This window comes from Neolamprologus brichardi, chromosome 18 (assembly GCF_056152115.1).
Source record: "Neolamprologus brichardi isolate AB-2024 chromosome 18, ASM5615211v1, whole genome shotgun sequence".
Taxonomy (NCBI): Eukaryota; Metazoa; Chordata; class Actinopteri; order Cichliformes; family Cichlidae; genus Neolamprologus; species Neolamprologus brichardi.
In genome coordinates, this window is record NC_142121.1 from 17,996,835 (window position 1) to 18,010,268 (window position 13,434).

The 13,434-nt window shown below is 39.8% G+C and overlaps 1 protein-coding gene across 1 annotated transcript in view; it reads left to right on the forward strand.

Annotated features, from left to right (window-relative positions):
* The first annotated feature begins 8,416 nt into the window (after positions 1 to 8,416).
* The window catches only part of egfra (epidermal growth factor receptor a (erythroblastic leukemia viral (v-erb-b) oncogene homolog, avian)), a 47,562-nt gene continuing 42,544 nt past the window's right edge, over positions 8,417 to 13,434 (forward strand). The window contains exon 1 of the mRNA XM_006792119.3: positions 8,417 to 8,712. Coding sequence (XP_006792182.1) covers positions 8,598 to 8,712 — 115 coding nt within the window. The 5' untranslated portion in view covers positions 8,417 to 8,597. The remainder of the gene's footprint in view (positions 8,713 to 13,434) is intronic.

Here is a 13,434-nt window from a genome sequence, read left to right on the forward strand (position 1 = left end):
GTCCTATCCTGCACTCTTCTGTCTGGCCTATGGACAATTTCAAAAGGAACTCTTGTTTTTCAAAGTGTCTGAATCTGATGTTTTAAGTGGAAAGAATGAGGCTACCCTCAGAGAAAGGTGAGCTGTTTAAATCTACGCTGCAATTCTGATCTGTCACTTGCACAATACAAGGCTGGATTAAATATCACCTGCAATGTGCATTGCTGCAGCCAGTCGATCACTCACGAATGACTCAAAGTTTCCTGTAGTCACGCACACTGAATGACAGATTTGAAGAAATATGATGGCATGGGCACGGCACGGAAGCGATCAGTGTCACCAGATTTAGGAAAGTAACCCTCTACCCAGCTGTGATGCTGAGAAATGAAAGCCTATTAAGGAGCACATACATAAGTGGAAATGTCATCTTAGATTATAACCATTTATTATGACTGTTATGCATATTTAGATGTTTATAAGAGTAGGACTAAATATACTCAGAACATCAAAAATGAACATATTCTTAGTGAAGCTGATCTTTTAATCATAAAAGACTCCATGTCAAACTGTCAGACTCCTGAACTCTGCCTCCTGACATCTGACCCACATTTAACTCATGGACTGAACATACACACACCCACAACCACCTATAACTGAACACGCACACAATGGACAAAAACAAACATGGACTGAACCACCACTCACAACCACTTGCACTTTATATAATCACTGTAGAAATTAGCCACATATCACTAATCTAAACTGCACTACTGTAAATGCTGTATAGACAATCATTCTGTACAAAACAATAATTATTGTTCTGCAACTTTTTACAACTGTTTATAACTTATATAGTTCACATTTCATATTTCTGTATAGTTTTCATATTTATATCCTGTTCATAGCCTGTGCATACTTATAGTTATAACATATTCATAACAAACCTTCATACCGTGTACATTGTAACATACCTATAATAGACCCTTTTTTGTAATATATCTATATTATTGCTAAAGCACTTTCTGGATGGATGCAAACTGCATTTCGTTGCCTTGTACTTGTGACATGTGCAATAACAATAAAGTTGAATTTTATTCTATTCTATTCTATTCTAACATATGTGTATTACTTTGCTGGTGTATGCGTTTACTACACACGCTTACATATTTTGTAAAGTGCTACTACCAGTATGGTTTCTTCATCTTAGCTGCACACATCACAATACTAAAGCTACACAGCTGAATTACCTGTGAAGCCTGAGCACACACAACCTTCAGGAGATTATTGCCATTACTCATAACTGTGAACAAGCTGTTCCATGTTTTGAAACAGGATGTGACCGGTTAAGAAGTTGAGAAAGGGACGGTCATTGGTTTGAAACAGGTTCATTCATTTACTTTGAGGTGTTTACTGTGTAACGCACTGAGATGTCATGGAGACCACATGCTCCGACAAGTTGAACGTGGCTCAGAGCCAAAGACCAGGGGCCTCATCAGGAGAGGTAAACCATAATGCAATAAGACGAGCATGCACGAGCACACGCGCATGTGTTTGTTTGTGCGTGTGCACGTGAACTCGGTATTACAAACCAAACAATTCCTAAAATCAAATATTTGCCTTTACTATTTTATTTACTAAGTTTAGCTTAAGGAGAATTGCCTTGAGGGGGGCCAGATGGTGCGATACAAGGTAATCTCACTGGCTTCTCTAATTAAACCTAATTAATTGGTGGCTGACAGTTTGCTGTGAATGCCTGGGGCCTTTCAACCATACTACTGCAGACAGGATTTAGCATGCTATTATTAAAGCTTTTAGGGATTCACTCACATCTAATCTCAGCCTTGCAGTATGTCATGAATATGGCAGCCATGACAGTCCAAACTAGAGCAGTGAGATTCACAGGAAGGAGTCAAAGAGTTAATGCTATACACTCGAAGCAGATTAATCTGCATTATGAAGATGCTGAAACAAAATTTTCCAGGAGAACCACCTAATGTACAATTATGCTTTCTACAAAAAGGTAATCACGAGTTCTCAAATAAATGATCTACTTATTGTTGTGCCTTATATCTACTTTAGGAAAAAAAGGTCTCTCACATTTAAATGCTAAACAGTAGAGCTTTCCCAGGGTTTTTATTCCATCTTAATTAAAATGCATCCTTTTGTGAGGACAATGTAAAAACACAGTAAATGGGTCCTTTATCATTTCTGACAGCCCATTGTAAATTACTTTTCCCCCCCACTCAAACAATAGGCCAAAATATAGTTTGTTTTGTGTTAATCTATCACACGAGCAGAAGAAAGCATTAAACTTCCCATCTGAGAAGCTGGAACCAGCTAAAGTTTGTAGAAGATCAAAAACTGCTGCTATGCTACTAAACTGCTTCATTTGTGTTGGTTATCCGCATCCTCCTTCTCTGGATCATAACTAGGGATGCTATGGCTCCGAGTGACAGCTGATCCTGTATGATCCCGTATTTTTTAATCTTCTTTTTTGCTTCTTCAGCGCAGTCTCAACCTTGCCATGTACAAGAAACAGCACAAAGACATAACAACAGCAGCAGCGGCAGTGGGGATTGTTATTTTGTTGCACTTGTTTTAAAACTATATATATTTTGGGATGTTGCCAGTCCACCTGGGCTTTGTCATGCTTATCAGATATAAGACCTTAGGGATAAAGGGGTAATCTCCATCAGAAACATGGTCACATACTGTACCAGTTCTGCCTCGTTGAACCACTTAATAAGAGTCCTTGTATAAACATTAGTCAAAGAAATGTTTTTAGAGGTTGAGGATTATTTATACTGCTCAACTTTTACTGCACTTCAAAGACCTCAAGCTGCAAATATGAGCTTGATTAATTAACTCGTACTGCTAATCTATAATCTTACTTGAGGAACAAATACCGCAACACGCAGCGCTTATTTAGCATGAGAGATGGAAAATGTGAGACTATTACAAGGTAGCACATGCAATTATTTTACCAGCCGTAGCTGTCATCTCTCATCCTCTGAACACGTTCGCCTCTCTCTTTCTTTATCTTACTCTGTTTTGATTTCCTGGTTCTGGCCATTATTCTTGTTTGTTCAGTGTTTCTGCTTTGTCAGCTCTCCAAGACACACAGAGCCTCAGAGCAGAATGTGGATGGCGACTGCAACGCCTTTCTTTCAGACTGTGAAACATTTCATAATTGAAATATTGGCCACTGGTGTAGAAATTGGTCTCTGGAAAGAAGCCAAGGTGATTTCTCTCTCCCTTTTTTTCCTCTTTGCCTCAAATGTGGCTGAGTGTCAGACAAACCTTATGATGCTCAATCATCCAGGTAAGTAAATCTCCAAAAGTTGATTCTGTTCATCTGGACGTAGCGTTTTGTGGGAGAAATGTTTTGTCACTTCTTCAGTCTCAGCTGACTGCAGGTTTCCCCAGTCTTATAAACAGTACATTTGCATAATGACTGAAAGCAGCCCACTGAAGAACAATTGGCTGGGAGGTCAGTTCCATAATCTTAATTATGCAAATTCTCATGACCATTGATCAACAACCACTGACCAAAACCCACTGATCAATGGCCATGAGTACCATTCACAGAGAGTTGGGGAATGGCTGCAATCACAGCATTGTAAGATGGCAAAAGATGTACCCTTAGGCCCCCTCCTCGATTCAGAGATGGTCTTTCCCTTTTCATGTAAATTGCCTCCTTGACTCCGCGCTCAAACCAGCGTTCCTCTGAATTTTTTAGTGAAATTTATTTCACTAAAAGTACAACAGGAATATTTTACCTCCGTGGCTCGCTTTATGAACTTTGTACCAATTTATATCTTCATTGTGTTTCCTTAGTTTACAATATTGGTCTTATTGGTATCTTATCTTATTGGTATATATGTATGATTTCTATACATTGTACATCAGATGACCACTTTGGTTGTAAGATTCAGAATATTATGTGTTAAAAGATAGATATTTTAAATGAGAATAAGAAAGAAAATTATTTATTTGTGTCCCTCTTTCCCTGTTAATGCCCAGCCTGCCCCCCTGTCAAAATTTTGCTAGATCCTCCTCTGCACAGTTACCAGCTGTCAGCTACTTAGAAAAGGATCCTGGTGTTATTTGTCTCTCAGAAACAGTTCATAACTTCCCTTCAACTCATTCATGTCACCTAAAAGGTAAACCTGTTTCACCTGTTCAGCTCTGATGATTCAGTAAAAACATCTCCTGGTTTCATCTTCATGTTTCCCTCTCAACAGATATCCAAACCGATATCATGACCAGCAGCTTTTACCGATGTGGCTCCAGCAAACATCAGCTGATACTAGAAAGTAATGTTAAATAAATTCTATCAACAGCGTACCAAGCTTAAATGTGCTGCTGTTGTTTAGCGCGACATCCGCTGATTTCCTCGTTCTGGCGCAAAATGGGCGATAAACAAACGAGAGAGACGAGACTAGTGGCGACAGAAAAGCCGATCAGCTGATCACTGATCAGTTTCGTGATTGAAGTAGCAACAGGAGAGGGAGGGGGAGAGGATGAGAGAAGAAGAGGCAGCAGCGTGAAGAGAAAGAATAACTCCAGCTTTGTGTCTTTTTTTCATTCTAGCTGAAGAAAGGGACAAATAGCGTTCCTTTTCACCTCAATACCAGGTGGTCGGTTGCATCTGACCACCTCAGATAAAACACATTATTGTCATGGAGTGGTCTAGCTAGTCTACAGACCTCAGTCCTACAGAAAGCAGCCAGCAGCATCCAAGAAACCTGAAGGGTTTAGTGAGTTTCTGCAAAGACGAGTGGGTCAAAATCCCCCGAGATGTGTATAAACCTGGTGACCATCTATAAGAAACATGTTCCTGCTGTGCTTGTCAACAAAGGTTTCTCAACAAAGAACTAAGTCATGTTTCGCTTGTGGATCAAATACTCATAAACAACAAGGGCCACTGACTTTTTTTTTTTTTTTTTAGCAATCACAATACAAAGAACAGTCAAATTGACAGTTGCACCACAACCATAGCACAGGGAACAAAAGCTCACTGTGCCGTCTCAAGTGAAACGTTAGCCTCGCATTAGGTAATTTCTCCTCGAGGAGAATGGTTATAATTTCACCAGACACAATAACCCCTTCCTCCAACAGTACGAGCAAAGACGCTTTGCTGTGCCATTAGGCTGCGATAATGAAATAAACACTAGTGTGAAAAATGATTTCCATCACTTCTGTCCCCATAGAGTCTGATATGTGTACAACAACAAACACATCCGAGCAGCTTGACGTCCAATTAGGCTCAGCTCTCATAAGACAGACACTCTGTCAGCACTCTCAAGACATTTTGTACATTCAACCCCTGCTTGACACTGATTCTGACGACCGTCTTTCATACATCGCCAAATGAATACGGATAACATCAAAACAGGATGTCAAAACTTACTGTTGGCCTTGTTTTTATGGGCACATTCAGTGAGGCCTCTGAAAGTTATAGGCCTTGGTATCCTGGATGAGTCATCATCATACTAGCTTTTTCTGCCTAGGTGTTTACTTAAAATAGATCCAGGTCTTCTGCAAAGTGACAAAAATCCACCACTAAGCAGACGTTTGCCTGTAAAACAATGCTGTAAGTACATATTTGTCTCTCTATAGTCCAGTTGCAGCCACTTGGGTCAGTGTTATTACATAAAAAATACCTAAGGATTGAAATCACACCAAAAACAGACAGAACCAGTCTCTGTTAAAGCCGCATTAGAAAATCGTGACAAGGAATGTGGCCACCTTTCAGTAAGTATTGGCTTAACCAGCAGGAAGTACAGGAAAACCAGTCAATGTTTAACCATTTTGTACTATCCTTATTTACAATTCAGATATTTATTTAAACAAATATTTATTTGTTTTTTTAAAGTGAATATGTATTTGATTTTGATTAGATATCATCAATTACTATATAAACTAATAAATATTAGTCTGATTTTAATGCAGCTATACATTTTTGTAGTTTTCAGTATTAGTGCACTCACTGGGCACCTTATCAGGTAAATCTGCTCAACTGATTGTTGATCCAAATATCTAATCTGCTAATCACATGGCAGCAACTCAGTGTACACGTGATCAAGACAACATGCTGAAGTACAAATTGAGTATCAGACTGGGGCAGAAATGTGATTTAGGTGTTGAGATCAGCCGAGCTGGTCTGAGTATTTCAGTATCTGCTGGTCTGCTGGGATTTTCCCACACAGCCATCTCCAGGGTCTTCTTCTGGTCTGGAAAAGAAGCAAAAAAAAATCCAGTGAGTAGCAGTTTTCTGCACAAAAATGCCTTGTTCACGTCACAGGTCAGAGGACAATGGCCAGACTGCTATAAGCTGAGTGGAAGGCAAAAAATTGAGATGAACACTTATTACAACCAAAATGTGCAGAAGAGCATCTCTGAATGCACGACACAGCAGCAGAAGACCACAATGTGTCATACCTGCCAGTAAAGAACAAGAAACTGAGGCTCATCACAACTGAATTCAATTCAATTTTATTTATATAGCACCAAATCACAACAACAGTCGCCTCAAGGCGCTTCAAATTGTACAGTAGAGCCTATAATAATAGATACGGAGAAAAACCCAACAATCATATGAACCCCTATGAGCAAGCACTTTGGTGACAGTGGGAAGGAAAAACTCCCTTTTAACAGGAAGAAACCTCCAGCAGAACCAGGCTCAGGGAGGGGCGGCCATCTGCTGTGGCTGGTTGGGGTGAGAGAAGGAAAACAGGATAAAGACATGCTGTGAAGAGAGACAGAGATTAATAACAGGTGTGATTCAATGAGGTCTGTTAACACATAGTGAGTGAGAAAGGTGACTGGAAAGGAAAAACTCAATGCATCTTGGGAATCCCCGGCAGCCTACGTCTATTGCAGCATAACTAAGGGAGGATTCAGGGTCACCTGGACCAGCCCTAACTATATGCTTTAGCAAAAAGGAAAGTTATAAGCCTAATCTTAAAAGTAGAGATAGTGTCTGTCTCCCGAATACAAACTGGAAGCTGGTTCCACAGAAGAGGGGCCTGAAAACTGAAGGCTCTCCCCCTCCCATTCTTCTTTTAAATACTCTAGGAACAACAAGTAGGCCTGCAGAGCGAGAGCGAAGTGCTCTAATAGGGTGATATGGTACTACAAGGTCATTAAGATAAGATGGGGCCTGATTATTTAAGACCTTGTATGTGAGGAGCAGGATTTTGAATTGAACTGAGCATCCTTCAAAAGCCACAGCCTACCTGAGGATTGTTGCTGACCATGTCCATCTTATTATGGCTCCTTACAACCATCAGACAGCTCAGATTTTCTCAAACTGATTGCTTGAACATAACCTCTGTACTTATACAGCCTCCAGTTACCAGATTCCAGTCCAATAGAGGACTTTTGGAATGTGATGGAACAGGAAATTCGGATATGCAGCCGACAAATCTGCAGCGATTGTGTGATGCTTAATATGGGCAAAAATCTTTGGGGAATGTTTCCAGCGGATTGTTGAATCTATGCTACAAACAACTAAGGTGGTTAAGGCAAATGCGGTCCAACGTGGTGTAACTGTGTTGTGCCAAAAAGTAATTTGCAGTGTTTCTATTTTCTATGTGTAATGGCAAATGCTGACCATAGTCAAGAAGATTTTTTAGGGAGATATATATAAAATAAAGAAATAACCTGTTTTCCAAGTGTCTTCATGACTCTGATGTGTTATTTGCTTCAATTTCCACTGGTCTCATCTGTTGATAAAGACATTTTTAATGTCAATTACACTTTTATTTACCCAGATAAATAAAGGATATATAAAAGTCACTTTCAAACAAACAAACAAACAAAAAAAAACCTGATTGCACCTTCTATGCTCTGGCTAAATATGGTCCACAACTCATTTACCACAATTTAAATACAACCATTTTTGGCACAAAATTAACAAGGATTTTTTTTCCTTTTGATTATTTGTTTATGTATTTATTTTCGTATTTATGACAAATTTCAAAAATAGAAATTAAAATGTACTGATGAAAGAAAACAGCTGATATTCCATTCATCGAATATCGACGAGGCTCTTTCAGGTTGTCAGTGACTTTATGAGGGACATCTTCCTCTTTTGCTTGTTTGTCTTTTTCTTCACCAAACTAAGAAAACAGACCATAAAAGTCGGTGTTTCTGTTCTGCAGCTACTGAGCTACTGTTATTGCCGTTGTTTGCTCAAGGAAGTTTATTCAGCTTTTTTTATTTGTACATGTTTTAATGCACGCTGCAGCTCACATTATGGCCACTTTTCTACAGTGCAGTCCATTTTCCGAAAACACTGCCTTTCTTTCCCCCTTTTTTTCGTTTTTTCCTGTTTGCTTTGTGCAGTTCTTTGTACATCCGGCGTGTACCTGCGCGAGAGGCTCATCTGTCCTACCTCGTGGTGACGTCAGATCAAGCCAGTAGTTTGTCCTCACTCGCTGCCTGAGCTGGGACTGCTGAAGATATCTGCGAGGAGGAGGAGGAGGAGCTGTCAAAGTTTGAGTTGCCCACAGAAGGAAAAGTCTTTTTTACTCAACGAGCAGAGAAGGAGAGGGAAAAGGCGACGTTTTTAAGTTTTGGGAAAGCGGAATATCTCGGCTTGTTGGCATGGAATGACACCTTCTCACCGGGAGCTTCAAAATAACACGATGGCAGCCCGTTTTCTCAAGTGGATCAGTCTCACGTCTCTGCTTTGGCTGAGCTTCTGCGGTCTGGCGGAAAACAAAGGTATGTGAGGTGTACGTAGTTGGGTCTTAATGGTAAGCAGGCTTTCACTTTCTTCTCTGTCAGCGTTAACTTAAAATCACAGAGAAATCTCGGGCCGGTCACGAAGCCGCAGAGAAACTTGATCCAGAATAGGAGGGAGGGGGGGGGAGAAAGTTTCTCACAGTCTCGCTGCTCCGGCTGTAACCTGGTTAAAGCTACAGAGGGGCTCAGAAGAGGTTAGTCACTGAAAACGAACACACTGATTTTATTTATTTATTTATTTTTAAAGAAAGAAAGAAACGAGAAAAAAAGTGATTTTTTTTTTTTTTGTTCAAATCTTTCCCCACCAAAAAAAAATCTGGCACTGACCGTATCGAGAAAATCTGCACCACTCTGAGGATCATGCAGGCAGGCAACGGATGTGGATTTGGGAAATTTCAGCCTTTTATTCTCGTCTGTTTATGAAATGTGCGAGCACTGTGTGAGCTTTCCATACTCCGTTTTGTGACAAAACTCTTACTGGCATATGCTGAAGTACACTTCATAAATGTGGATTTCTTATCCTTTCTCACAGACCAGATCTCACACCAGCGGCCACATTTGTTTGTTAGTATTTTAAGCATCTTCAGACGTGATAAACATCTGCTCCTAGATCAGCTCGAACATTCTCCTTAGTCGACTTGCGCAAACGATATGAAGTAGGGTTTTGTTTAAGTGTTCTTTTGGCCCTGAAAATAAGGTCAAAGTAGTCTTATTATTTTTAAAGATAGCAGTGTTATGACTGTTCCTTTACTTTTCTCCCCCTATTTTCAGTATCCTTGAGTTATTTAGAAAATCAGTAGTACATTGTTAGCCTACTTTCAAAAACGTACAAATTATATAGATATAGATAGATAGATAGATAGATAGATAGATAGATATAGATATAGATATATTATTTACTCCTTGTTGGTTTGAGTTACTCAGGACCCACAGATGCCAGATGTTAGGAGAGAAAGTGACCAAACATATCAAGTTACTCCCTAATGGATTTAACTTCCTATTCTCATGAATCATGAATCATTATTCATTACAGTGTTGTTCCCCTTTTTAAGCGGATAAGCGTGTACTCATAGTGCCACCAGCCCACGTGCAAGCCCCATCTCTCCTGTCTGGTTCCACGAGTGGAGACCAGTGCCGCTTTGAAGAGAACCATAACAAATCAAAAGTGTTTGTGAGCCAAAAAGACAGAGTCCCTAAATATTTCTGGGCTTCTAAACAAACTGGACATTTCATGCAGCAGCAAGTCTCCCACAGTAAATAAGGATTTTGGAATTTTATTAAGACAAGAGAAGATTAGTGATGAGCAGCTGTGATGACAGATACGCTGTGCAGTACCATTAGGTTTAATTACACTTCTTTTTGTTAGGTTTTTTTTTTTTTTTTTACAATTCATCCCATTTGAATTTCCAGTGAAATGTGAGCTGCAACATATGTTTTTGACAGTTCAAGTTGTTGTTGTTGATTCGTGTGCTTTTGGCCAGGGGCTGAGACAGATGTTTCTATGTGCCACGCTGTGTTTTAACTAGCACACAGTGTCCAGAGCAGTCAAATTGATTTGAACAAGATGGCAAATACATCTCCATGAAGCTCCTTTGGAATCAAAAGTTCAAATAACAAACTATTGGATATTTGGGCTGTTGTGCAATCGTAATAAACTCAAGTAACATGTAAATGAAATCGTGTTATTGATTAAAGAAAGAGTTACTAGGGGGGGTCGTGCCACCGCTGTGCTGCAGGTTTATCCAGTAACTTGAGAAGAAACCAAATATGGAGTGAGTTTATTAATAATTACATGATGAACACTTGAAAACTTGAGCTGTTTAGTGCTTGGATTATAGTCATGTCTTGGGGAGATTTACATGTGTATGTACAAAGACATGCTGATACCAGTCTACTTACTGTAGGACTGAATATACATGATATTACTATGGTAGTAATGGGGGCGCGGGTGTGTTACGCCTTCTAGTATTTAATTACTTTTCCTGATGTTTTACATTTTTACGGACACACCCTCTCAATATTTTTATTGTGATATTTATGGAGATGTCATATTCATACATTTTCTTCTCCAAGGTCACACTTGTTCTGAAAACTATACTGGCTGTCACAGGGCAAGAGGTGGGGTACATCCTGGACAGACAAAGACACATTTTCACCTATGGGCAATTTAGAATCACCAATTAACCTAGCATTCATGTCTTTGGACTGTGGGAGTACCCACACAGGACAAACTCCCCAGTAAATGCCCCAGCTGTTTGGTAGATTTGATCCAATGCCTTTTTTGTTGTAAAGTGATGGTGCTATCCACCACATCACCATGCCACTCCAGCTTAAGCTTTAGAAAAAAGTAGGGTCGTTTTCTTAGGACATCAAGGAGAGTGTAATCCTTGGACTTTAAAAAAACAAGACCAGCAGATGCACATTTTCCAGGGATGCTTGACTAGTCAGTCTAACTAAGCAGTGTCTGTTTGACCTATTAAAATGTGTTTGTGTTGCTGGGAAGCAAATGAACATCTGGCCAGTGGTTTACACTTAGGAGAAGCAAAAAAAAAAGAAAAGAAAGGAAAATGTAAGTTTATAAAAATTTGAAATTGGTTGAGATCATGGAAACTTTTTTGCATATTGTTCTGTGTTTGGACTCCTGTTTTTTGTTGTTTTTTTTTTATCTAAGTTTACAGATCATGTGACCTATTTGACCCTGGAGGTCTCTGTGCTGGAACTGAGTTTCTGTCATGGAAACACAATCAGCAGTTTCACTGAAGAGGCCACCTGGTAGAGCTAAAATACATGCAGAACTGCCGCTGGCAAGATTCAAGAAGCATTACAGATGTAACTTTGTATTTATTATAATTATAACTTCATATTTACTTTGGAGGCATAGCTCTGGTAATCCAAAGAAGCAATTAAATCAGCCAAAGTTGCCATCTGTGATGATTTAGCTTATTACATTTCTACACTTTGCTTGCCCTTTTAGCCCACCTGGTTCTAGGGGTGCTATAGACAGGCCATTAAGGCTTTTGGAAATGAATTTGAGATTTGATAATGCAGAGGGTTTTCCCTCAGGACGCCCACTTGTCACTCTTGTGTTCCTCCTGCAAAATGGAAAAGCTCTTCGTTCCTTACACTGGCATAATTAGTTTGTTAATGCGAGTAATGCCCACAGCTTCGCCCAGCAGTCGACCGCAAGTAATAACGGATGATTTATTTCACATTTGCTAAATGGTTTTAGAATGATTACTCCTTTGTGACTGTTTGTGACTGGCTTTGTACTGCAAAGGTGATGATTATATATTTTCTTTTATTGTGCACTCAAAAATATCTAAGCACTTCTACTTTTTGTTGTAGAATGATGCCAAGCTGGAAATATGCAGTAAAATCTTCCTAAGAGCCACTCTAACTGACACATGAGTTAACCAGTGAAAGATGAAACTAATCACAGGAGCATGTCAAGAGCTAAATCCTTAATCCCTAATGCGAGGCTCCCTCGCTTGCTTTTGACACAATGTAACCCGCTTATATCAATATGCCCCCCCCCCCCCCAAGTTAATCAAGTTCTGGATAGAAAGCGATAGAAAGATAGGAGGAAGTCTGCCTCAATCACTCCATTTAATCTGCTTGCACACCTGCAAAAGTTAAGCTGAATCGTGACAACATTTCAGTCCTGCAGTGCATCCTGAGTAAGTGCTTTTCCCTGTGTAACAAGCCAGCTTCCCCCATAAGTCATCTGTTTTTTTTCTTTTTTCATCACTTTAAGAAACCCATTTCTTTTCTAGGATTGGATGAATGTTAGTAGTGAAATATAGTTTATGATCTTGTGTAATCCTAGAACATCTTGCATGCATTTTAGTGTTCTGAGTGATCCTAGTACTGCTGTGGCTGCTGCTATCTCTTGCAGGTCCGCTGATGACCTTCCCAGATTTACATCTGCTGCAGTCATTGTTAGAAATCATGTTTTTTTTTCCCCTTAATGTTTGGGCCATTGGAGCAGGAATATAATTTCTTCGTCCTTCTTCCGCCTTCTCTACTTGCTTTGATGAACTGCACCGGGTCTGAGCAGCATAGACTGCTGCAGAGGTGCAGGATTTCGGTTTCACCCTGTGACAATAGTGCCTCTGTAGAAAGCAGGTTATCTGGCAGCACTGATACTTTTGTCGAGCAACTGAGATCTGTGCTGTGTAGCAGACGCACCCGAGGCTAGACATCCATGTCATCAAGAGGAAGCCTAGAAGTGAAGCAGCTTTTGTTCTTTTTACCTCATTTCTTTTTTCTGAAAAGACAATAAAATCTATTGTGTCAACCTACAAGTCAAGTAGTATTGCACTTCTGTAAATGTTATGCATTTGGTTCCACTACCATGAAGCATAAACCCAGAAATCCTCGAAAGCCTAAAGAAGAAGTTTCTTCGATGAGTGATGAAACATTTCTCCAGATGAGCAGAATCAGCTTTCTGGGGTGTAGCGTGTAGACTTTAGGCAATATTATCCATTAAATGCTCCAAAAGCCACCAACACCACAAACAGAATCTTGTTCATTGAAGACTCGATAGTTTATAGACAGCAACCAATGGATATTCACAGCATTTGTGCAAAAGCCATCCCTCCTTACCATACGGACTGTTTACCTCAAGGCAACTGAGGCTTGCTCAAACATGACTGGTCAAAAGAATTCAGACTACAAAAGGAGGACAGATTGAAACCAAAC